General features: G+C 37.4%; 1 protein-coding gene across 1 annotated transcript in view; it reads right to left on the bottom strand.

The window, feature by feature from the left end:
- NDUFS4 (NADH:ubiquinone oxidoreductase subunit S4) overlaps positions 1-16,682 on the bottom strand; it is a 153,649-nt gene that overhangs the window by 31,805 nt on the left and 105,162 nt on the right. Inside the window, exons 3-4 of the mRNA XM_003408030.4 lie at positions 8,998-9,170; positions 372-445 (exon numbers count right to left, since the gene is read on the bottom strand). Of these exons, the coding sequence (XP_003408078.1) occupies positions 372-445; positions 8,998-9,170 (247 nt within the window). The remainder of the gene's footprint in view (positions 1-371; positions 446-8,997; positions 9,171-16,682) is intronic.

Here is a 16,682-nt window from a genome sequence, read left to right as displayed (position 1 = left end):
AACAGATGTGTCCAAACTGGAATAGGCTGCCTCGTGAGACACTCAATTAGAGTTTAGATAACCAAATATTAGTGATTCTGCAGAGGGATTCATGGATGAGGTAGGGAGTTAGAAGAGTATCCTTATTCTGACTCTAAATTAGAACAGTTGGCTTTCACATGTTCTAGTACACTGGAGTTCCATTTTAGAGTGTTTGTTTTTGGAGGGGAATGGGTTCTGATGCTGTAAAAAGTCTAAAAACAGCTGGATTAGACACATTAAAAAAAGCTCTTTCAATTCAAATTCTATATTCCTGAATGGTTTTGATTAAGGTTAAGAACATAAAATTGTATCTTGATTTTATTTGTAAAACAAAAACAGATCAAACATACCATTTTTTTCTGCAAAGGCAACAGCGTCTTCTTTAGCACTGAAGGTCAGAACCATGTTGGACAAAGGATCGGCCCTGTAAGAAACAACTTTTTTCAGGATTTAACATTAAGCTTTGGTTAAAAAAAAAAAAAATCAATATTTGGAATAAAATGTTTAGAAAATAAATGTCACTATAACATAAGGATATCTTATTTCTAATAATCTTTTAAAAACTGTTAATAGTCTGAATATCTTTATGCTAAATTTGGGAGATTTTTTTTAAAAAGTACTACCAAATAATAAAATTTATACTAGCAAAGACATTCAGGAATTTTTAGTTAACTTTAATAAAGCAATTTTATTCAACTCTAAAAAAAATTAGAGTTGAATAAAACTCAAGAAAATTCTCAAACCTACCTTATAAATTCAGTATCAAAGAAATTACTGATGAGTACAACTGACAGTACTATCATTACTCAAATTAGAGATAGCAACAACATCCACTCTTCTTAATGAACCCTCAAACGTTAATGACTGCATTAAGCAGCACCAGTTCACCAGTTGCCATTGAGTCAATTAAGCATAAAAAAAATAGGGACACAAAAAAATAACACTCTAAGATCTGTCATCCTATTGAGTTCTTCACTCTAGGATAGTGGTAATGTTTACAAATCTACCACAGACTCTTACAAAATGCCATATAATTTCAGAAATGTTACTTTTATTAGTATGTTTATAAATACATAGATCATTGTGTGCTACATATGTTTGCTGTAAATCTCTCAGAGGTAAATACAGCATTCTGTAAAACATCATTTAGAAAACGTAGAAGTGAACAAGTGCCCATCCACATATGAATGGATACAAATATTATGGTACATACACGCAATGGAATACTACCCAACAATAAAGAACAATGAGGAATCCGTGAAACATCTCAAAGCATGGATGAATCTGCAGGGCATCATGCTGAGTGAGATAAGTCAATTACAAAAGGACAAATACTGTATGAGACCACTATTTTAAGAACTGATGAAAAAGTTTATACATAGAAAGAAACAATCTTTGATGGTTACCAGGGAGTGGACGGATGGGGAGGGAAAAACACTGACTAGACAATAAATAAGTGGTAATTCTGGTGAAGGGTAAGACAATACACAATATTGCAGAAGTCAGCACAACCTAACTGAGGCAAAGTCACAAAAGCTTCAAAGACACATCCATTATCCCTGAGGGACAGAGTTACTAGACTGAGGGCTGGGGACCATGGTCTTGGGGAACATCTAGCTAATTGGCATAATATTTTATACAGAAAATGTTCCACACCCTACTTTGGTGAGTAGCCCCTAGGGTCTTAAAAACTTGTAAGTGGCCATCTAAGATATGTCTACTGGTCCCACCCCCTCTGAAGCAAGGGAGAATGAAGAAAACCAAAGACACAAGGAAAAGATTAGTCCAAAGGACTAAAGGACCACAACTACCATGGCCTCTGCCAGGCTGAGTCCAGGCTGGGATCACAACAGAGAGCCCCAGATGGAGCAGGAGAAAAATGTAGAACAAAATTCTAACTCACAAAAAAAGATCAGACTTACTGGTCTGACAGAGATTGGAGGAACCCCAAGATTATGGCCCCCAGAGACTCTTCTAACATAGTACTGAAGTCACTCCTGAAGTTTACCCTTCAGCCAAAGACTAGACAGGCCTATAAAACATGTTTGACAGTATACGAGACTAAATGGGTGCAGCAGCCCAAAAAACAAAGGCAAGAAGGCAGGAAGGGACAGAAAAGCTGGGCATATGGAAATGGAGAACCCAAGGTAAAGAATGGCAGAGTGTTGATACATCGCAGGGTTGGTAACCAATGTCACAAAATACTAGGTGTATTAATGTTTTAATGAGAAACAAATTTTCTCCGTAAACATTCACCTAAAGCACAATTTTAAAAAAAGTAGAAGTGAAAAAATTTAGAAAAGAGGGTTTCAGGAAGATTATTTGGGTAGTGGGAAGATATAAGTTATACACAGAATACATGGGAAGTAGCTATTCTCATTGACATGAAGACCTACAAATTGCTGCTGATGAAGTTCTGGTCATGTATTATGGGTAATATTCTGGGACTCCTATGAGATTCCTGTTAGTATATATACTCTTACCATAAGCACTTTTAAGCAAAAGAGCTTCACATGGTTGGGTATATATGCACTAATAACATATGATAATTTTATATTGATTCCTCCTTTTCAAAACACATATGATTTTCCTCCTTTGATATTTAAATAAGCTATTTAAAATACTGAGAACCAAAAAAAAAAAAAAAAAAGTAAACCCGTTGCTGTCAAGTCAATTCCAACTTACAGCGCCTCTACAGGACACAGGAGAACTGCCTCATAGGGTTTCCAAGGCTGTAATCTTTACAGAAGCAGATGGTGGAAGAGTTGGTGGGTTTGAACTACTGACCCCTCTCTCAGTTAGCAGCCAAGTGCTAAACCACTGTGCCAACATGGCTCCTTATACTGAGAACAGAAGTGTCAAAATAAATATGATCTTGTATTTTAAAGAGTAATGACCGACACATTAGTTTACTTGAGCATAAGAAACAATACAGACAAAACTGTAGAAAAAACTCTGGAACCAGAAGACCAGCCCTCTATAAAATGTAAATATGGTGTTTATTATTGTCCTTATTTTATTTACGAAGAAAAAAAATATGTACGTTAAATAATAACAACTTTCATCAACAAGCAATCATTCTTCTAGCCGCTTGGTATTACCCTCCTCATTCTCCTTTATCTCCTATATTTCAAAGTTATTTTTTTTTCTAGGTATGTTGCTACCACCAGCTTATACCCTTTTTAAGTCTTTCCTAAACTATTATAATACCTTCCTAACTAATTTGTCTTTCTACCTTCTATGTTTTGACTCTAATCTACCCTTCACCCTGTTGCCAGATTAATCTTCCTAAAGTTCAACTTCCAAACTCAATGCCCAGCTCAAAAACTTTAAATAGTTTCCACTGTCCACGAAATTAACTTCAACCCCCTACCCTGGCATTTAAACACTTCTACAAAATGGCCAGAACCTACTGTGTAGACTTCTCTTAATTACTACCCTTAGAAGCAACCAACTAATCAAATCAGACTGCTCACTGGTCCTCTAAATGCAGCCTGTACTTTCCCATCAGCTCAATCTGTTCCTTCTACTGGAATACTCTCCCACTATCTCACATATGGAAAGCCATCCAACTAACCCTGATGGTTCACCTTGAATACCAAACAACCTTTTCCATGAAGTTTTTCATATCCTAGCCTCCTCCAACTGTATATAATCTTTCTTTTAAGTCGCACTCAATATAAACTTGTGCTTTTATTTTTATACTTGTTCAATTCTCAACTCCTGAGGTTCCAATTTGGATAATGGCTAAGAATTTAACATTTAGATTTATATGCCTACGCATAACAACTATAAACTCTGGACAAAATAAGGAAAAACAAAACCTAACTGTATGAAGGGACAAGAGGGTGGCCAAAAGTAGGTAAGAAACTGGAGGGAATTCAACTTTTGAAAGAAGGGAACCACAGTGAGTTGGATGGAAGTTTATACATTTTTCCCCTCTAGGTCTAGCCTAGATAGATAGGAGCACTGAGAACTCAGGCAGAAAGCCATAGCCTTACTGGCACGAGGAGTCTGAAGATGGAGTTTATGATTGCCAGAGCAACTGGAATATCCTCAAAAGGAGGAATCCACGGAACAGACAGCTCTTGAGAGGGCAACACTAGCTATAGCTAGGAAGTCTCAGAGAGCTGAGCAGAAATTTCAGCAGCTGTCTGCTGCAAGGGAGACTGAGTCTTACAAAGTTTTACCTTCACTGGTAAAACCCAAGGTGTTTACCATGCCCTTCTAACTATGAAATAGTTTTCCAATGAAACCTCAGAAAGTCCATGCCTTATGAGTAAGCACTATGTTCCCGGACTAAGATCAAGAGCAAAACTGAAACAGAACCACCCTAACGAAGCATAAAAATCAATCCTTTACAAGTTCAAGGTGATTGAACTGCCTCCTAAAACATACATGTATCTAAACGCACAGAAAAAAGTCTGGAAGAATACACACCAAATTGTTATCAGGACTTGCTTCTGTGGAGAGAGAGGATATGTGGGCAAGAGGGCAGTGAGGGAAGGAAGAAAGGAATGATTGGTAACTGTCATGGCTTATACTATATATATCTTTATTGCTCAAACCTACAATAAGAACACACGCATTTATTTGTGCAATAAAGTCAATCAAGAGAACAAAAGTAGATAGAATTCTTATTTTAAAAAATTTAACCCATGTCATTAAGGCAGATAAAAAAGGATTTTTGCAAAGTGATAGAGAAGCGTAAGGCGGAAAGAAGGTACTGAATATTTTCATTTGGTAGTACCTACTACTTATTCATAAGCAAAGCCTAAGAGTGATGTTCACTTTGATGCCTTACTAAGGCCTGAGGAGCATATATACTATGTGGATAGTTAAGTAATGAGAAAATTAGCAACATCTAAATAAGTGTACACCTCTGCTTAAATTAGATGACCTTCTAGATCCACAACGGCATGACTAATTCTAGAAACTGAATGACAGATTCATAATTCTGTAATAAAAACTTTCATTAAAAAAATTAAATGTACAAGTTGTATTTGCAGAAAATTATGAAATTAACAAAGAAACTACTGAGTCCAATGAGTTTCAAAGGTCGACATTTAATATAACTGAAAGAATAATATCTCATATATCAGTTTTATCAAAAATAAGGTTAAGGTTTACAGAAATAAATGAAAAGGAGAACTGACCAATCCAACAGATAAAAGACTGCCAGGAAGTATATGAAATTCGTAACCAAAAATAATCTTAGGCAACTAGCTACAGTATTAAACACAGATGAGTCATCCCTCTACCCCCTACCAAAAATGGATTATAAACAGTAAAAACCTTAGGTCAAAAACAAGGAAAGATTTTTATATTTACACAAAGACAAATCTTTTACCTCTAAGTTCTAATATTTAAAGGTACAGGTAATTAAGAAAGCATTAAAAAAGCTCCAATTTGGATGAGAAAAATACAGAAATACATATCTTTTAACATGAATTTAAAATCTAAGTAAATATTTAAAAAACTTATTCAGATATAGCAGTTTAGGTGTGCTTCTTAAAAGTCAAGCAAATTCATCTTAAAATCTTACTATAGCTGAACAAAAGTGGCCTTTCAAGGTAACAACAACAACAAAAAATACTGCAGATACACAGTTAACAATGAAATTTATTCAGTGAATTTTTAAAAACATAGACCATGCTCACAGTCAGGAAGCCTGCTTTCACAATGGCAGTGCTTCTCCCCACCCCCTAAAAATGATGGGAAAACATTTATGATTGATTGCAAGCTTCTGTTAGACAATTGCCACAGTAACTTTATAAAATCAGCTTTTACGTTAGCACTGCTTCTACTACTCAAGAAAGTAAGTGTACTTTTCTATCTGTGTATTCATAGCAAGTCTGTGAAAAAACCTCCCAAGGTATACAAAGATTATCTCTGTAGGTGTATATTTATCATGTTTCTTATGCTATAGTCTTCTAACTCTCTGTAATACTCCCGTGTCATCAGGGTTAAGTGTCTGTTAAATCTCCAAGTCAATCCATCTATATGGTAGATTTTAACGCCAGACATAGTTGTATGCCTAACAGAAAAAAGGAAACCCTGGTGGCGTAGTGGTTAAGCGCTACAGCTGCTAACTAAAAGGTCAGAATTTCAAATCCAAATCAAATGAGTGTACATCTCTGCTTAAATTAGATGACCTCCTTGAAAACCCTATAGGGCGCTCCTTGGAAACCCTATGAAGCAGCTCTACTCTGTTCTATCAGGTCACTATGAGTCACAATCAACTCGATGGCAAAGGTTTTTTTTTTTTTTTTCCTTTTTTAAACAGAAAAAAATAAATATAGTTAAGTCCCAGATCTCTGTATTTGGAAACTTCATGACTTTGGGAACAAACATATTTTTAAGTACAAAACCCACTGCTGTCAAGTTGATTGGGATACATAGCAACTCCATAGGATTTCCAAGACTGTAAATCTCTACAGAAGCAGACTGCCACAACTTTCTCCCACGGAGCTGTTGGTGGTTTCAAACCGCCAACCTTTATGGCTAGCAGTCAATCACTTTCATTTCTCTTTCAGCATCTCTCAAAACCATTCCTCTGACAAATAGTAAAAATCAGACATTAAAATAACTTCCCCTTTTTCCCGTTACATAAAGTAGTTCTCCCCATAAAAACAAAAATTATAAATCTATATGGACACATACAAAACCCCCCAAAAAAACTCACTGCCGTCGAGTCGATTCCAACTCATAGTGACCCTAGAGGATAGAGTAGAACTGCCCCATAGAGTTTCCAAGGAGTGCCTGGCGGGTTTGAACTGCCAACCTCTTGGTTAGCAGCTGTAGCATTTAACCACTACACCACCAGGGTTTCCAGGACACATACAGGCAGGTTTTAAATATTTTTTCCCAAAGTCCATCCGTTAATACTAGGTATATAATCATAAATTGAAATACAAGCAGACTAAGAGGCCAAATTATGGTCAAGTCATTAATTTCTCTGGACAACAGGTTTAATTCTTAGTCAAATGATGAATTTTAAGGAGATGACCACATGGGAACATTAGCTCAAAATTCCAACAATTTTATAAAATGCTTTAAAATATCTCACAGAAAAAGTCAGAATTCAAAATGCCCAAGTAGTAGATTAATATTGTATACTATCTTTTGTCTCATTAAAATGTTAAATGGGAAAAAATATATAACCCTCATTCTAGCATCAGCAAATATAGAGTCTCTGTTTAATAGATAAAATGATCAGTCATAATTTTGTTTCTTATTGTATTTTGTCCTGTTAATAGCTGCTTTTTAATATTAGAACAAAGAGAAGTAATGAGTTGTTTTTTTCTCCTTTAATACTCAAGATTCAAAACAATGCCTCAGACAAACAAAATGCAGACAAGGACTATCAGTTCAAAAACACTTTTTACTTTGGAAAAAATACACTTTGAGAAGGACTTTACCTTCCAAACATGTAATATATTTAATTTTCATCTAACACGTTACAAAAACAGCTTTTTCATATTCAAGCAGAATAGTAGTTATAGTTCTGCTCTTAAAAGACCAAAATCATTGGCTATAGATAGTGTTTCTTTATGATTTTTTTTGTCTCTTCAAGCATATGATTTACAAAAGCACACTATAAATTAAATGAAACATAAAATCTAAAGGATACCAAAATACCTAAAACACAGTGGTGAAATATCATTTGGTTAATAAAATATAATTCTATTTAAATTGCAATATAGCAGATGTTTTCAACAAAAATTCTTCTAGGTACACTGACAGAAAAAGATATTAAATATACTTTTCTAAAATGATTTAAACTGATAACTACCTTCAAACGGAGACTACACATATACAATTTTCTAGGAGTCTCAGTAAGAATGACAATTTTCTAACTTATCTGGCTAATGTTTTCTCTAGTGACAACTTCTTGTATTTAACTTGAGGAAGCCCTGCTATTTAACATTTGGGCCTTATATTACATCGGAGATTTACATCACTGACTTCATTGGTGCCACAGGAATTTATGACCACTTTATTCCAATGTACTGCAAAAAGGCAATTAATTAATCACAAGATCTTAGGAATTTACAAGTTTCCCTAAAATTAACTAATTCTAAACTCACCTAGTTCCCCACTCCCACTCTACAAACAAAACAAATTTTACAAAGAAGTCTTAATTCAAAAACAAGTAAAAGTGTCACTAAATTATTAACACCATTCACACAACACACCTTAGACCAGTATACAGAGCTTGGGGACCATGCTAACAGTGCTCACAAAGGCAGCTATTTTTATCCATGAAATCTAAACCAAAAAAAAAAAAAAAAAAGCCAGTGCTGTTGAGTCAATTCTGACTCATAGCGCCCCTGAAGGACAGAATAGAACTGCCCCGTAGGGTTTTCAAGGCTGTAATCTTTATGGAAACAGACTGCTACATCTTTCTCCCGCAGAGCAGCTGGTGGGTGTGAACCACTGACCTTTAGGTTAGCAGCTGAGTGTTTAAGCACTGCGCCACCAGGGCTCTTCAGCCAATAAATAGTACTCAGAAAAACACGGGTTCTTAGTTTATTGGGCTGGCCAGCCTTATATTAAATGTATGAATATATATGAATACACCTAAACAGAGAGAGAGAGATCAATGCCACCAGTGGTACAGAGAGGGGGTAATGGTTAATGCGATTTGTTGTTGACCAAACAGTTGGAGTTTGAGCTTACCCAGAGGCATCTCAGAAGAAAGGCCTGGTGATCTACTTCTGAAAAACCATTCACTGAAAACCTTATGGAGCACACTTGTACTCTGACACACATGGAATTGACTCAAGGGCAATTGTGTTTTGTTTTGTTTTAATGTCTTTCAGCATAGTTATACCCAAACCAAACTGTCTGAAAAAAAAGTATTCGATAAAGCACACTGCATATCAAAGAGTTTGAAACTAGTATATTTAAAAGAAAAATCTGTTTAGAAAAATAGAGCTGAAAACAAAATTCAAGTTAATCCAAAGTACTCACGTAGATGCCCAACCCATCAAAGGATTTTCCCACCGCTCCCTGGTATCAAACTCCATCTTCCATTTCTTTGTGTTATTTACTCCAGACTGCATGTTATTCCGAGCAGAAACAAATATCCTAACTTTTCTAGTTTTGATATGCTCTTCTGGAACTCCAGTTAAAGTAGTGATATCCTACAGAAAAACAAGTAAACAAACATGTTTCAAACAACCCATACACTCACTAAAATACTTCTGTTACTCCCTATATTCATAGAACTCTACTTAGATTTTCTTATAAATTGATTTGTTTTAGCTTTTTGGCTTATCTTGTTCTGCTTATTCTAAATGTGCATCAGCCAGTCATTCCCAAAGAATATATTACTTTGAAAAGAGTTGGGCCTTCCAGATGTTCTGAGCCATTTCTTTAAATATATTTCTCACTATCCTATGATTTTTACCAAATAATTTGCTATTTTTATATACGGAAATAGTTTATCAGGGTAAGAGTAGTGGGGAACAATGGGAAAGGGTTCATAAAAAGATGCAGGTTTCCTTTGTCCAACAAAATCTCTGTAATTTCTGAAAGGTATGCTGAGTTGGAATTGACCGACAGCAACAGGGTTGGGTTGGTTTTGGTTTATGCTGATAGAAAAAAACAAAAAACATTGCTGTCCAGTTAATTCCGACTCACAGTGACCATGCAGGCCAGAGCAGAACTTCCCCACAGGGTTTTCAAGGAGTGGCTGGCGGATTGCAACTGCCATCTTTTGGTTAGCAGCTGAGCTCTTAGCCACCAAGGCTCCTATGCTGATGGAAGAGAATGTAATCAATAAGTTTCTTATTTCGTGAACAGGTGTAACTAGCCAGCAGAGAAAGAATATAAGGGAACAGTGAATAAAAGCATTAAGTAGGAAAAAAAGATCTATTACCAGCAGTTTTTGTGTCAAAACTACTTACAAGGCATTCTCTTCTGAGGAAGGCCTGAAACTTTTTGTAAACAATTAAAATCAATTAAAAACTTTAATTAGTATTCTGGTTTATCTCCCCTTGTTGAAATCTACCGAAGAGAAAATGATACATCAAACATATACTGCAACGGTAAGCTAAAAAAGTTGCACAATTTTTGCAGAAATGTGAGCTGAAAAGAATGGTAATGTTCTTGACTTTCTTTTTCTATATTTCTTCCCAGTAACAAATACTCAACTGATGAGGGCACAGAAGTTTGATGTCTCAGATTGGATATATTTACCAATAATATTAGTCTTGGGTAGTGTTAACAGTTAATATGCTTGTTCACTAACTAAAAAGTTGGAGGCTCCAGTCCACCCAGAGGTGCCTCAGAAGAAAGATCTGGTGATCTACTTTCAAAAACAAAAGCCAGCCATCGAGAACCCTATGGAATACAGCTCTACTTTGACGAACATGGGGTCGCCGTGAGTTGGAATGAACTGGACGGCAACTGCTTTGCTTGTTAATCTGGTAACAAATGCTCACCTAGCAAATGCACAGAATTTTGATATCCCACAGTAGATATATTTATCAATTATAGTAGCAGTTCAGACACAAAATAATGAAGTAATTCAGCGTTTAAGTCTCTCCTTCGTAATGGTAAAATATTTATTCTATCAAAGTAATATCATATGAGGGTGAACCATATAACTCTTCCACTACTTGTCTGTCACACTATGGTACTGTGGTGGCTTCTGTGTTGTTGTGATGCCAGAAGCTGTTCCACCAGTATTTCAAATACCAGCAGAGTCATCCATGGTGGACAGATCTCAGTGGAGCTTCCAGACTAAGACAGACTAGGAAAAAGGACATGGTGGTCTATTTCGGAAAAAAATTGACAGAGAAAGCATTATGAATAGCAGTGGAACACTGTCTGATATACTGACAGAAGATGAGCCCTTCAGGTTGGAAGGCACTTAAAAGATGACTGGTGAAAAGCTGCCTCCTCAGAGTCGACCTTAATGATGTGGATGGAGTCACGCCTTTATGACCTTCATCTGCTGCTATGGCAAGACTCAAAGTGAGAAGAAATAGCTGCAAACATCTATAAATAATCAGAACACAGAATGTACGAAGAATGAATCTAGGAAAATTGAAAATCATCAAAAATGAAATGGAACACATAAACATTGATATCCCAGGCATTAGTGAGCTGAAATAAACTGGTATTGGCCATTTTCAATCAGACAGTACTATTGTCTACAATATCTGGAATGACAAACTGAAGAGGAATGGCGTTGCATTCATTCTCAAAAAGAACATTTCAAGATCTATCTTGAAGTACCATGCTGTCATATGCCTACAAGGAAGACCAGTTAATATGACTATTACTTAAATTTACGTACCAACCACTAAGGCCAAAGATGAAGAAATTGAAGATTTTTTATCAACTTTTGCAACCTGAAATTGATCAAACATTCAATCAAGATGCACTGACAATTACTGCGGACTGGAACAAGAAAGTGGGAAACAAAGAAGAAGGATCGGTAGTTGGAAATTTGGCCTTGGTGACAGAAATGACTCCAGAGATTGCGTGATAGATTTTGGAGGGCCAGTGACTTCTTCACTGCAGATACCTTTTTTTCAACAACATAAACAGTGACTATACATGTGGACCTTGCCACATGGAATACACAAAACCATACTAACCACATATGTGGAAATAGTTGATGGAGAAGCTCAATATCATCAGTTAGAAAAAGGTTAGGGGTTGAATGCGGAACAGACCATCAACTGTTTGTGTGTAAGTTCAAGTTGAAGCTGAAGAAAATCAGAGCAAGCCCACGGGGACAAATATATAGCCTCTAATATATCCCACTAGAATTTAGAGATCATCTCAAGAATAAATTTTACACATTGAACATTAATGACCAAAGACCAGACAAGTTGTAGAACGACATCAAAGACATCATACATGAAGAATGCAAGGGGTCATTAAAAAGACAGGGAAGAAAAAAAAGACCAGAATGGATGTCAGAAGAGATTCTGAAACTTTCTCTTAAACATAATGTAGCTAAAGTGAATGGAAGAAATGATGAAATAAAACAGATGAACAGGAGATGTCCAAGATCAGCTCAAGCAGACAAAGTAAAGTATTATAATGAAATGTGCAAAGACCTGGAGACAGACAACCAAAAGGGAAGAACAGGCTCAGCATTCCTCAAACTGAAAGAACTGAAGAAAAAATTCAAACTTCAAGTAGCAACACTGAGGGACTCTATGGGGAAAATATCAAATGATGCAGGAAGCATCAAAAGAAGATGGAAGGAACACACAAGACACTGTACCAAAAAGAACTGGTTGACGTTCAACCATTTCAAGAGGTAGCATATGCTCAAGAACCGAGGGTACTGAAAAAAAATCTAAGCTAATTAAAAAAAAAAAAAAAATTAAAGGCAACGGTAAAAAAATATGGCTCCAGGGATTGATAGAATACCAATTGAGAAGTCTTAACAAACGGAGGCAGCACTGGAGGTGCTCACTTGTCTATGTCAAGAAATGCGGAAGACAACTACCTGGCCAAGGACTGGAAGAGATCCATATTTGTATCCATTCTAAAGAAAGGTGATCCAACAAAATGTGGAAATTATTGAACAATATCATTTAATATCACACTCAACTAAAACTTTGCTGAAGATCATTCAAAAGCAGTTGTAGCAGCACTGAGACAGGGAACTGCCAGAAATTCAAGCTGGATTCAGAAGAGCATGTGGAACCAGGGATAACACTGCTGATGTCAGATGGATCCCGGCTGAAAGCAGAGAAATACAGAAAGACGTTTACCTGTGTTTTATTGACTATACAAAGGCATTTGACTGTGTGGATCATAACAAACTATGGATAAATATCCAAAGAATGGGAATTCCAGAACATTTAATTCTACCCACGAGGAACCTGTACATAAACCAGAGGCAGTCATTTGAGCAAAACACAGGATACTAAGTGGTTTAAAATCAGGAAAGGTGTGCATCAGGATTGTATCCTTTCACCATACTTATTCACCCTGTAGTCAGTTTGATTTCTGTGTGTTCCATCTGGCGAGGTCCATGTGTATAGTCACCCTTTATGTTGGTGAAAGAAGATATTTGCAATGAAGAAGTCATTAGTGTTGCAAAATTCTATCACTCGATCTCCAGCATTGTTTCTATCACCAAGGCCATATTTTCCAACTATTGATCCTTCTTAGTTTCCAACTTTCACATTCCAATCACCAGTAATTATCAATGCCTCTTGATTGCATGTTCGATCAATTTCAGACTGCAGCAGCTGATAAAAACCTTCTATTTCTTCATCTTTGGCCTTAGCGGTTGGAGCATAAATTTGAATAATAGTTGTATTAACTGGTCTTCCCTGTAGGCGTATGGATATTATCCTATCACTGACAGCGTGGTACTTCAGGATAGATCCTGAAACATTCTTTTTGACGATGAATGCAACACCGTTCCTCTTCAAGTTGTCATTCCCAGCATAGTGGACTACATGACTGTCGGATTCAAAATGGCCCATACCAGTCCATTTCAGCTCACTAATGTTTACGATATCAATGTTTATGCATTCAATTTCAATTTTGATGATTTCCAATATTCCTAGATTCATACTTCATACATTCCAGGTTCCAATTATTAATGGATGTTTGCAGCTGTTTCTTCTCATTTTGAGATGCGCCACATCAGCAAATGAAGGTCCCAAAAGCTTTACCCCATCCACGTCATTAAGGTTGACTCTACTTTGAGGAGGCAGCTCTTCCATAGTCATGTTTTGCGTGCCTTCCAACCTGAGGGGCTCATCTTCCAGCACTGTATCAGACAATGCTCTACTGCTATTCATAAGGTTTTCACTGCCTAACACTTTTCAGAAGTAGACTGCCGGGTCCTTCTTCCCAGTCTTCCTTAATCTGGAAGCTCAGCTGAAACTTGTCCTCCATGGGTGACCCTGCTGGTATCTGAATACTGGTGGTATAGCTTCCAGCATCACAGCAACATGCAAGACCCCACTGTATGACAAACTGACAGACACGTGGGGGTTCACTGTCATAAGTTATATAAAAACATTTTTTAAAATGGGTGGGACACTTAATGAACCTCCAGGAGTCCCACCAAGTTCTCACTGTGAAGATCAGAGAAAAATCTCCTTGTGGTTCCTGCAAGGGAAGAATACCGGTGGTACAGCTTTCAACATCACAGCAACACACATGCCCCCACAGTACGACAAACTGACAGAAAGAGACAATGGAAAAGCTCTATATCACCAGTCAGAACAAGGTCAGGGGCCAACTGTGGAACAGACCATCAAGTGCTTATATGCTAGTTCAAGCTGAAACTGAAGAAAATCGGAGCGAGTCCACAAGAGCCAAAATACGACCTTGAGTATATCCCACCTGAATTTAGAGAACATCTCAAGAATAGATTTGATGCATTGAACACTAGTGACTAAAGACCACGAGTTGTGGAACGACATCATACATGAAGAAAGCAAGAGGTCATTGAAAAGACAGGAAAGAAAGAAAAGACCAAGATGGATGTCAGAGGACACTCTGAAACCTGCTCTTGAACGTTGAGCAGCTAAAGCAAAAGGAAGAATCGATGAAGTAAAAGAACTGAAAATTTCAAAGAGTGTCTCGACATGACAAAGTAAAGTATTATAATGACGTGCAAAGAGCTGGAGATGGAATGCCAAGAGGGAAGAACACATACGGTGTTTCTCAAGCTGAAAGAACTGATGAAAGAATTCAAGCCTCGAGTTGCAACAGTGAAGGATTCTATGGGGAAAATATTAAATGACACAGGAAGCATCAAAAGAAGATGGAAGGAATACACAGAGTCATTATACCAAAAAGGACTAGTCGTTGTTCAACCATTTCAAGAGGTGGCATATGATCAGGAACGGATGGTACTGAAGGAAGAAGTCCAAGCTTCTCTGAAGGCATTGGGGAAAAACAAGGCTCCAGGAATTGATGGAATATCAATTGAGGTGTTTCAACAAACGGATGCAGTGCTGAAGGTGCTGACTTGTCTATGCCAAGAAATATGGAAGACAGCTTCCTGGCCAACTGACTGAAAGAGATCCATATTTATGGCAATTCCCAAGAAAGGTGATCCAACCAAATGTGGAAATTATAGAACAAAATCATTAATATCACACACAAGCAAAATTTTGCTGAAGATCATTAAAAAATGGCTGCAGCAGTGTATCAACAGGGAAATGCCAGAAATTCAGGCCAGTTTCAGAAGAGGATGTGGAACCAGGGATATCATTGCTAATGTCAGACGGATCCTGGCTGAAAGCAGAGAATGCCAGAAGGATGTTTACCTGTGTAGTACTGACTATGCAAAGGCATTGGACTGTGTGGATCATAACAAATTATGGATAACATTGTGAGGAACAGGAATTCCAGAACACTTAATTGTGCTCATGAGGAACATTTACATAGATCAAGAGGCAGTTGTTCGGACAGAACAAGGGGATACTGATTGGTTTAAAGTCAGGAAAGGTGTGCGTCAGGGTTGTATTCTTTCACCATACCTCTTCAATCTGTACGCTGAGCAAATAATCCGAGAAGCTGGACTGTATGAAGAAGAATGGGGCATCTGGATTGGAGGAAGATTCATTAACAACCTGCATTATGCAGATGACACAATCTTTCTTGCTGAAAGTGAAGAGGACTTGAAGCACTTACTAATGAAGATCAAAGACCACAGCCTTCAGTATGGATTGTACCTCAACATAAAGAAAACAAAAATCCTCACAACTGGACCAATGAGCAACATCATGATAATCAGAGAAAAGACTGAAGTTGTCAAGTATTTCATTTTACTTGGATCCACAATCAACAGCCATGGAAACAGCAGTCAGGAAATCAAAAGACCCGTTGCATTGGGTAAATCTGCTGCAAAGGAACTCTTTAAAGTGTTGAAGAGCAAAGATGTCACCTTGAAGACTAAGGTGCACCTGACCCAAGCCATGGGATTTTCGATCACATCATATTCATGTGAAAGCTGGACAGAGAATAAGGAAGACCGAAGAACTGATGCCTTTGAATTGTGGTGTTGGCGAAGAATATTGAATGTACCATGGACTGCCAAAAGAACGAACAAATCTGTCTTAGAAGAGGTACAGCCAGAATGCTCCTTAGAGGCAAGGGTGGCTAGACTGCATCTTACATACTTTGGACATGTTGTCAGGAGGGGTCAGTCCCTGGAGAAGGACATCATGCTTCACAGAGTACAGCATTAGCAGAAAAGAGGAAGACCCTCAATGAGGGGGACTGACACAGTGGCTGCAACGATGAGCTCAAGCATAACAACAATGGTAAGGATGGCTCAGGACGGGGCAGTGTCTCATTCTGTTGTGCACAGGGTTGCTATGAGTCGGAACCAGCTCGATGGCACCTAACAACAACAACATTCAATCTGTATACTGAACAAATAATTTGAGAAGCTGGACTATATGAAGAGGAATGGGGCATCAGGTCTGGAGTAAGGTTCATTTAACAACCTGTGATATGCAGATGATACAACCTTGCCTGCTGAAAGCAAAGAGGGCAACAATAATGGGCTTAAGCATAGCAACAATTGTGAGGATGGCACAGAACCCAGCAGTGTTTTGTTCCATTTTACATAGGGTTGCTATGATTTGGAGCCGAATGGACAGCACTTAACAACCAGATATTAATGCATATATGCCAGAGTAGTAATT

This window comes from Loxodonta africana, chromosome 2 (genome assembly GCF_030014295.1).
Source record: "Loxodonta africana isolate mLoxAfr1 chromosome 2, mLoxAfr1.hap2, whole genome shotgun sequence".
NCBI lineage: Eukaryota > Metazoa > Chordata > Mammalia > Proboscidea > Elephantidae > Loxodonta > Loxodonta africana.
The sequence above is the reverse complement of the archived record's forward strand: the minus strand, read 5'-3'. Positions and strand labels throughout refer to the sequence as shown.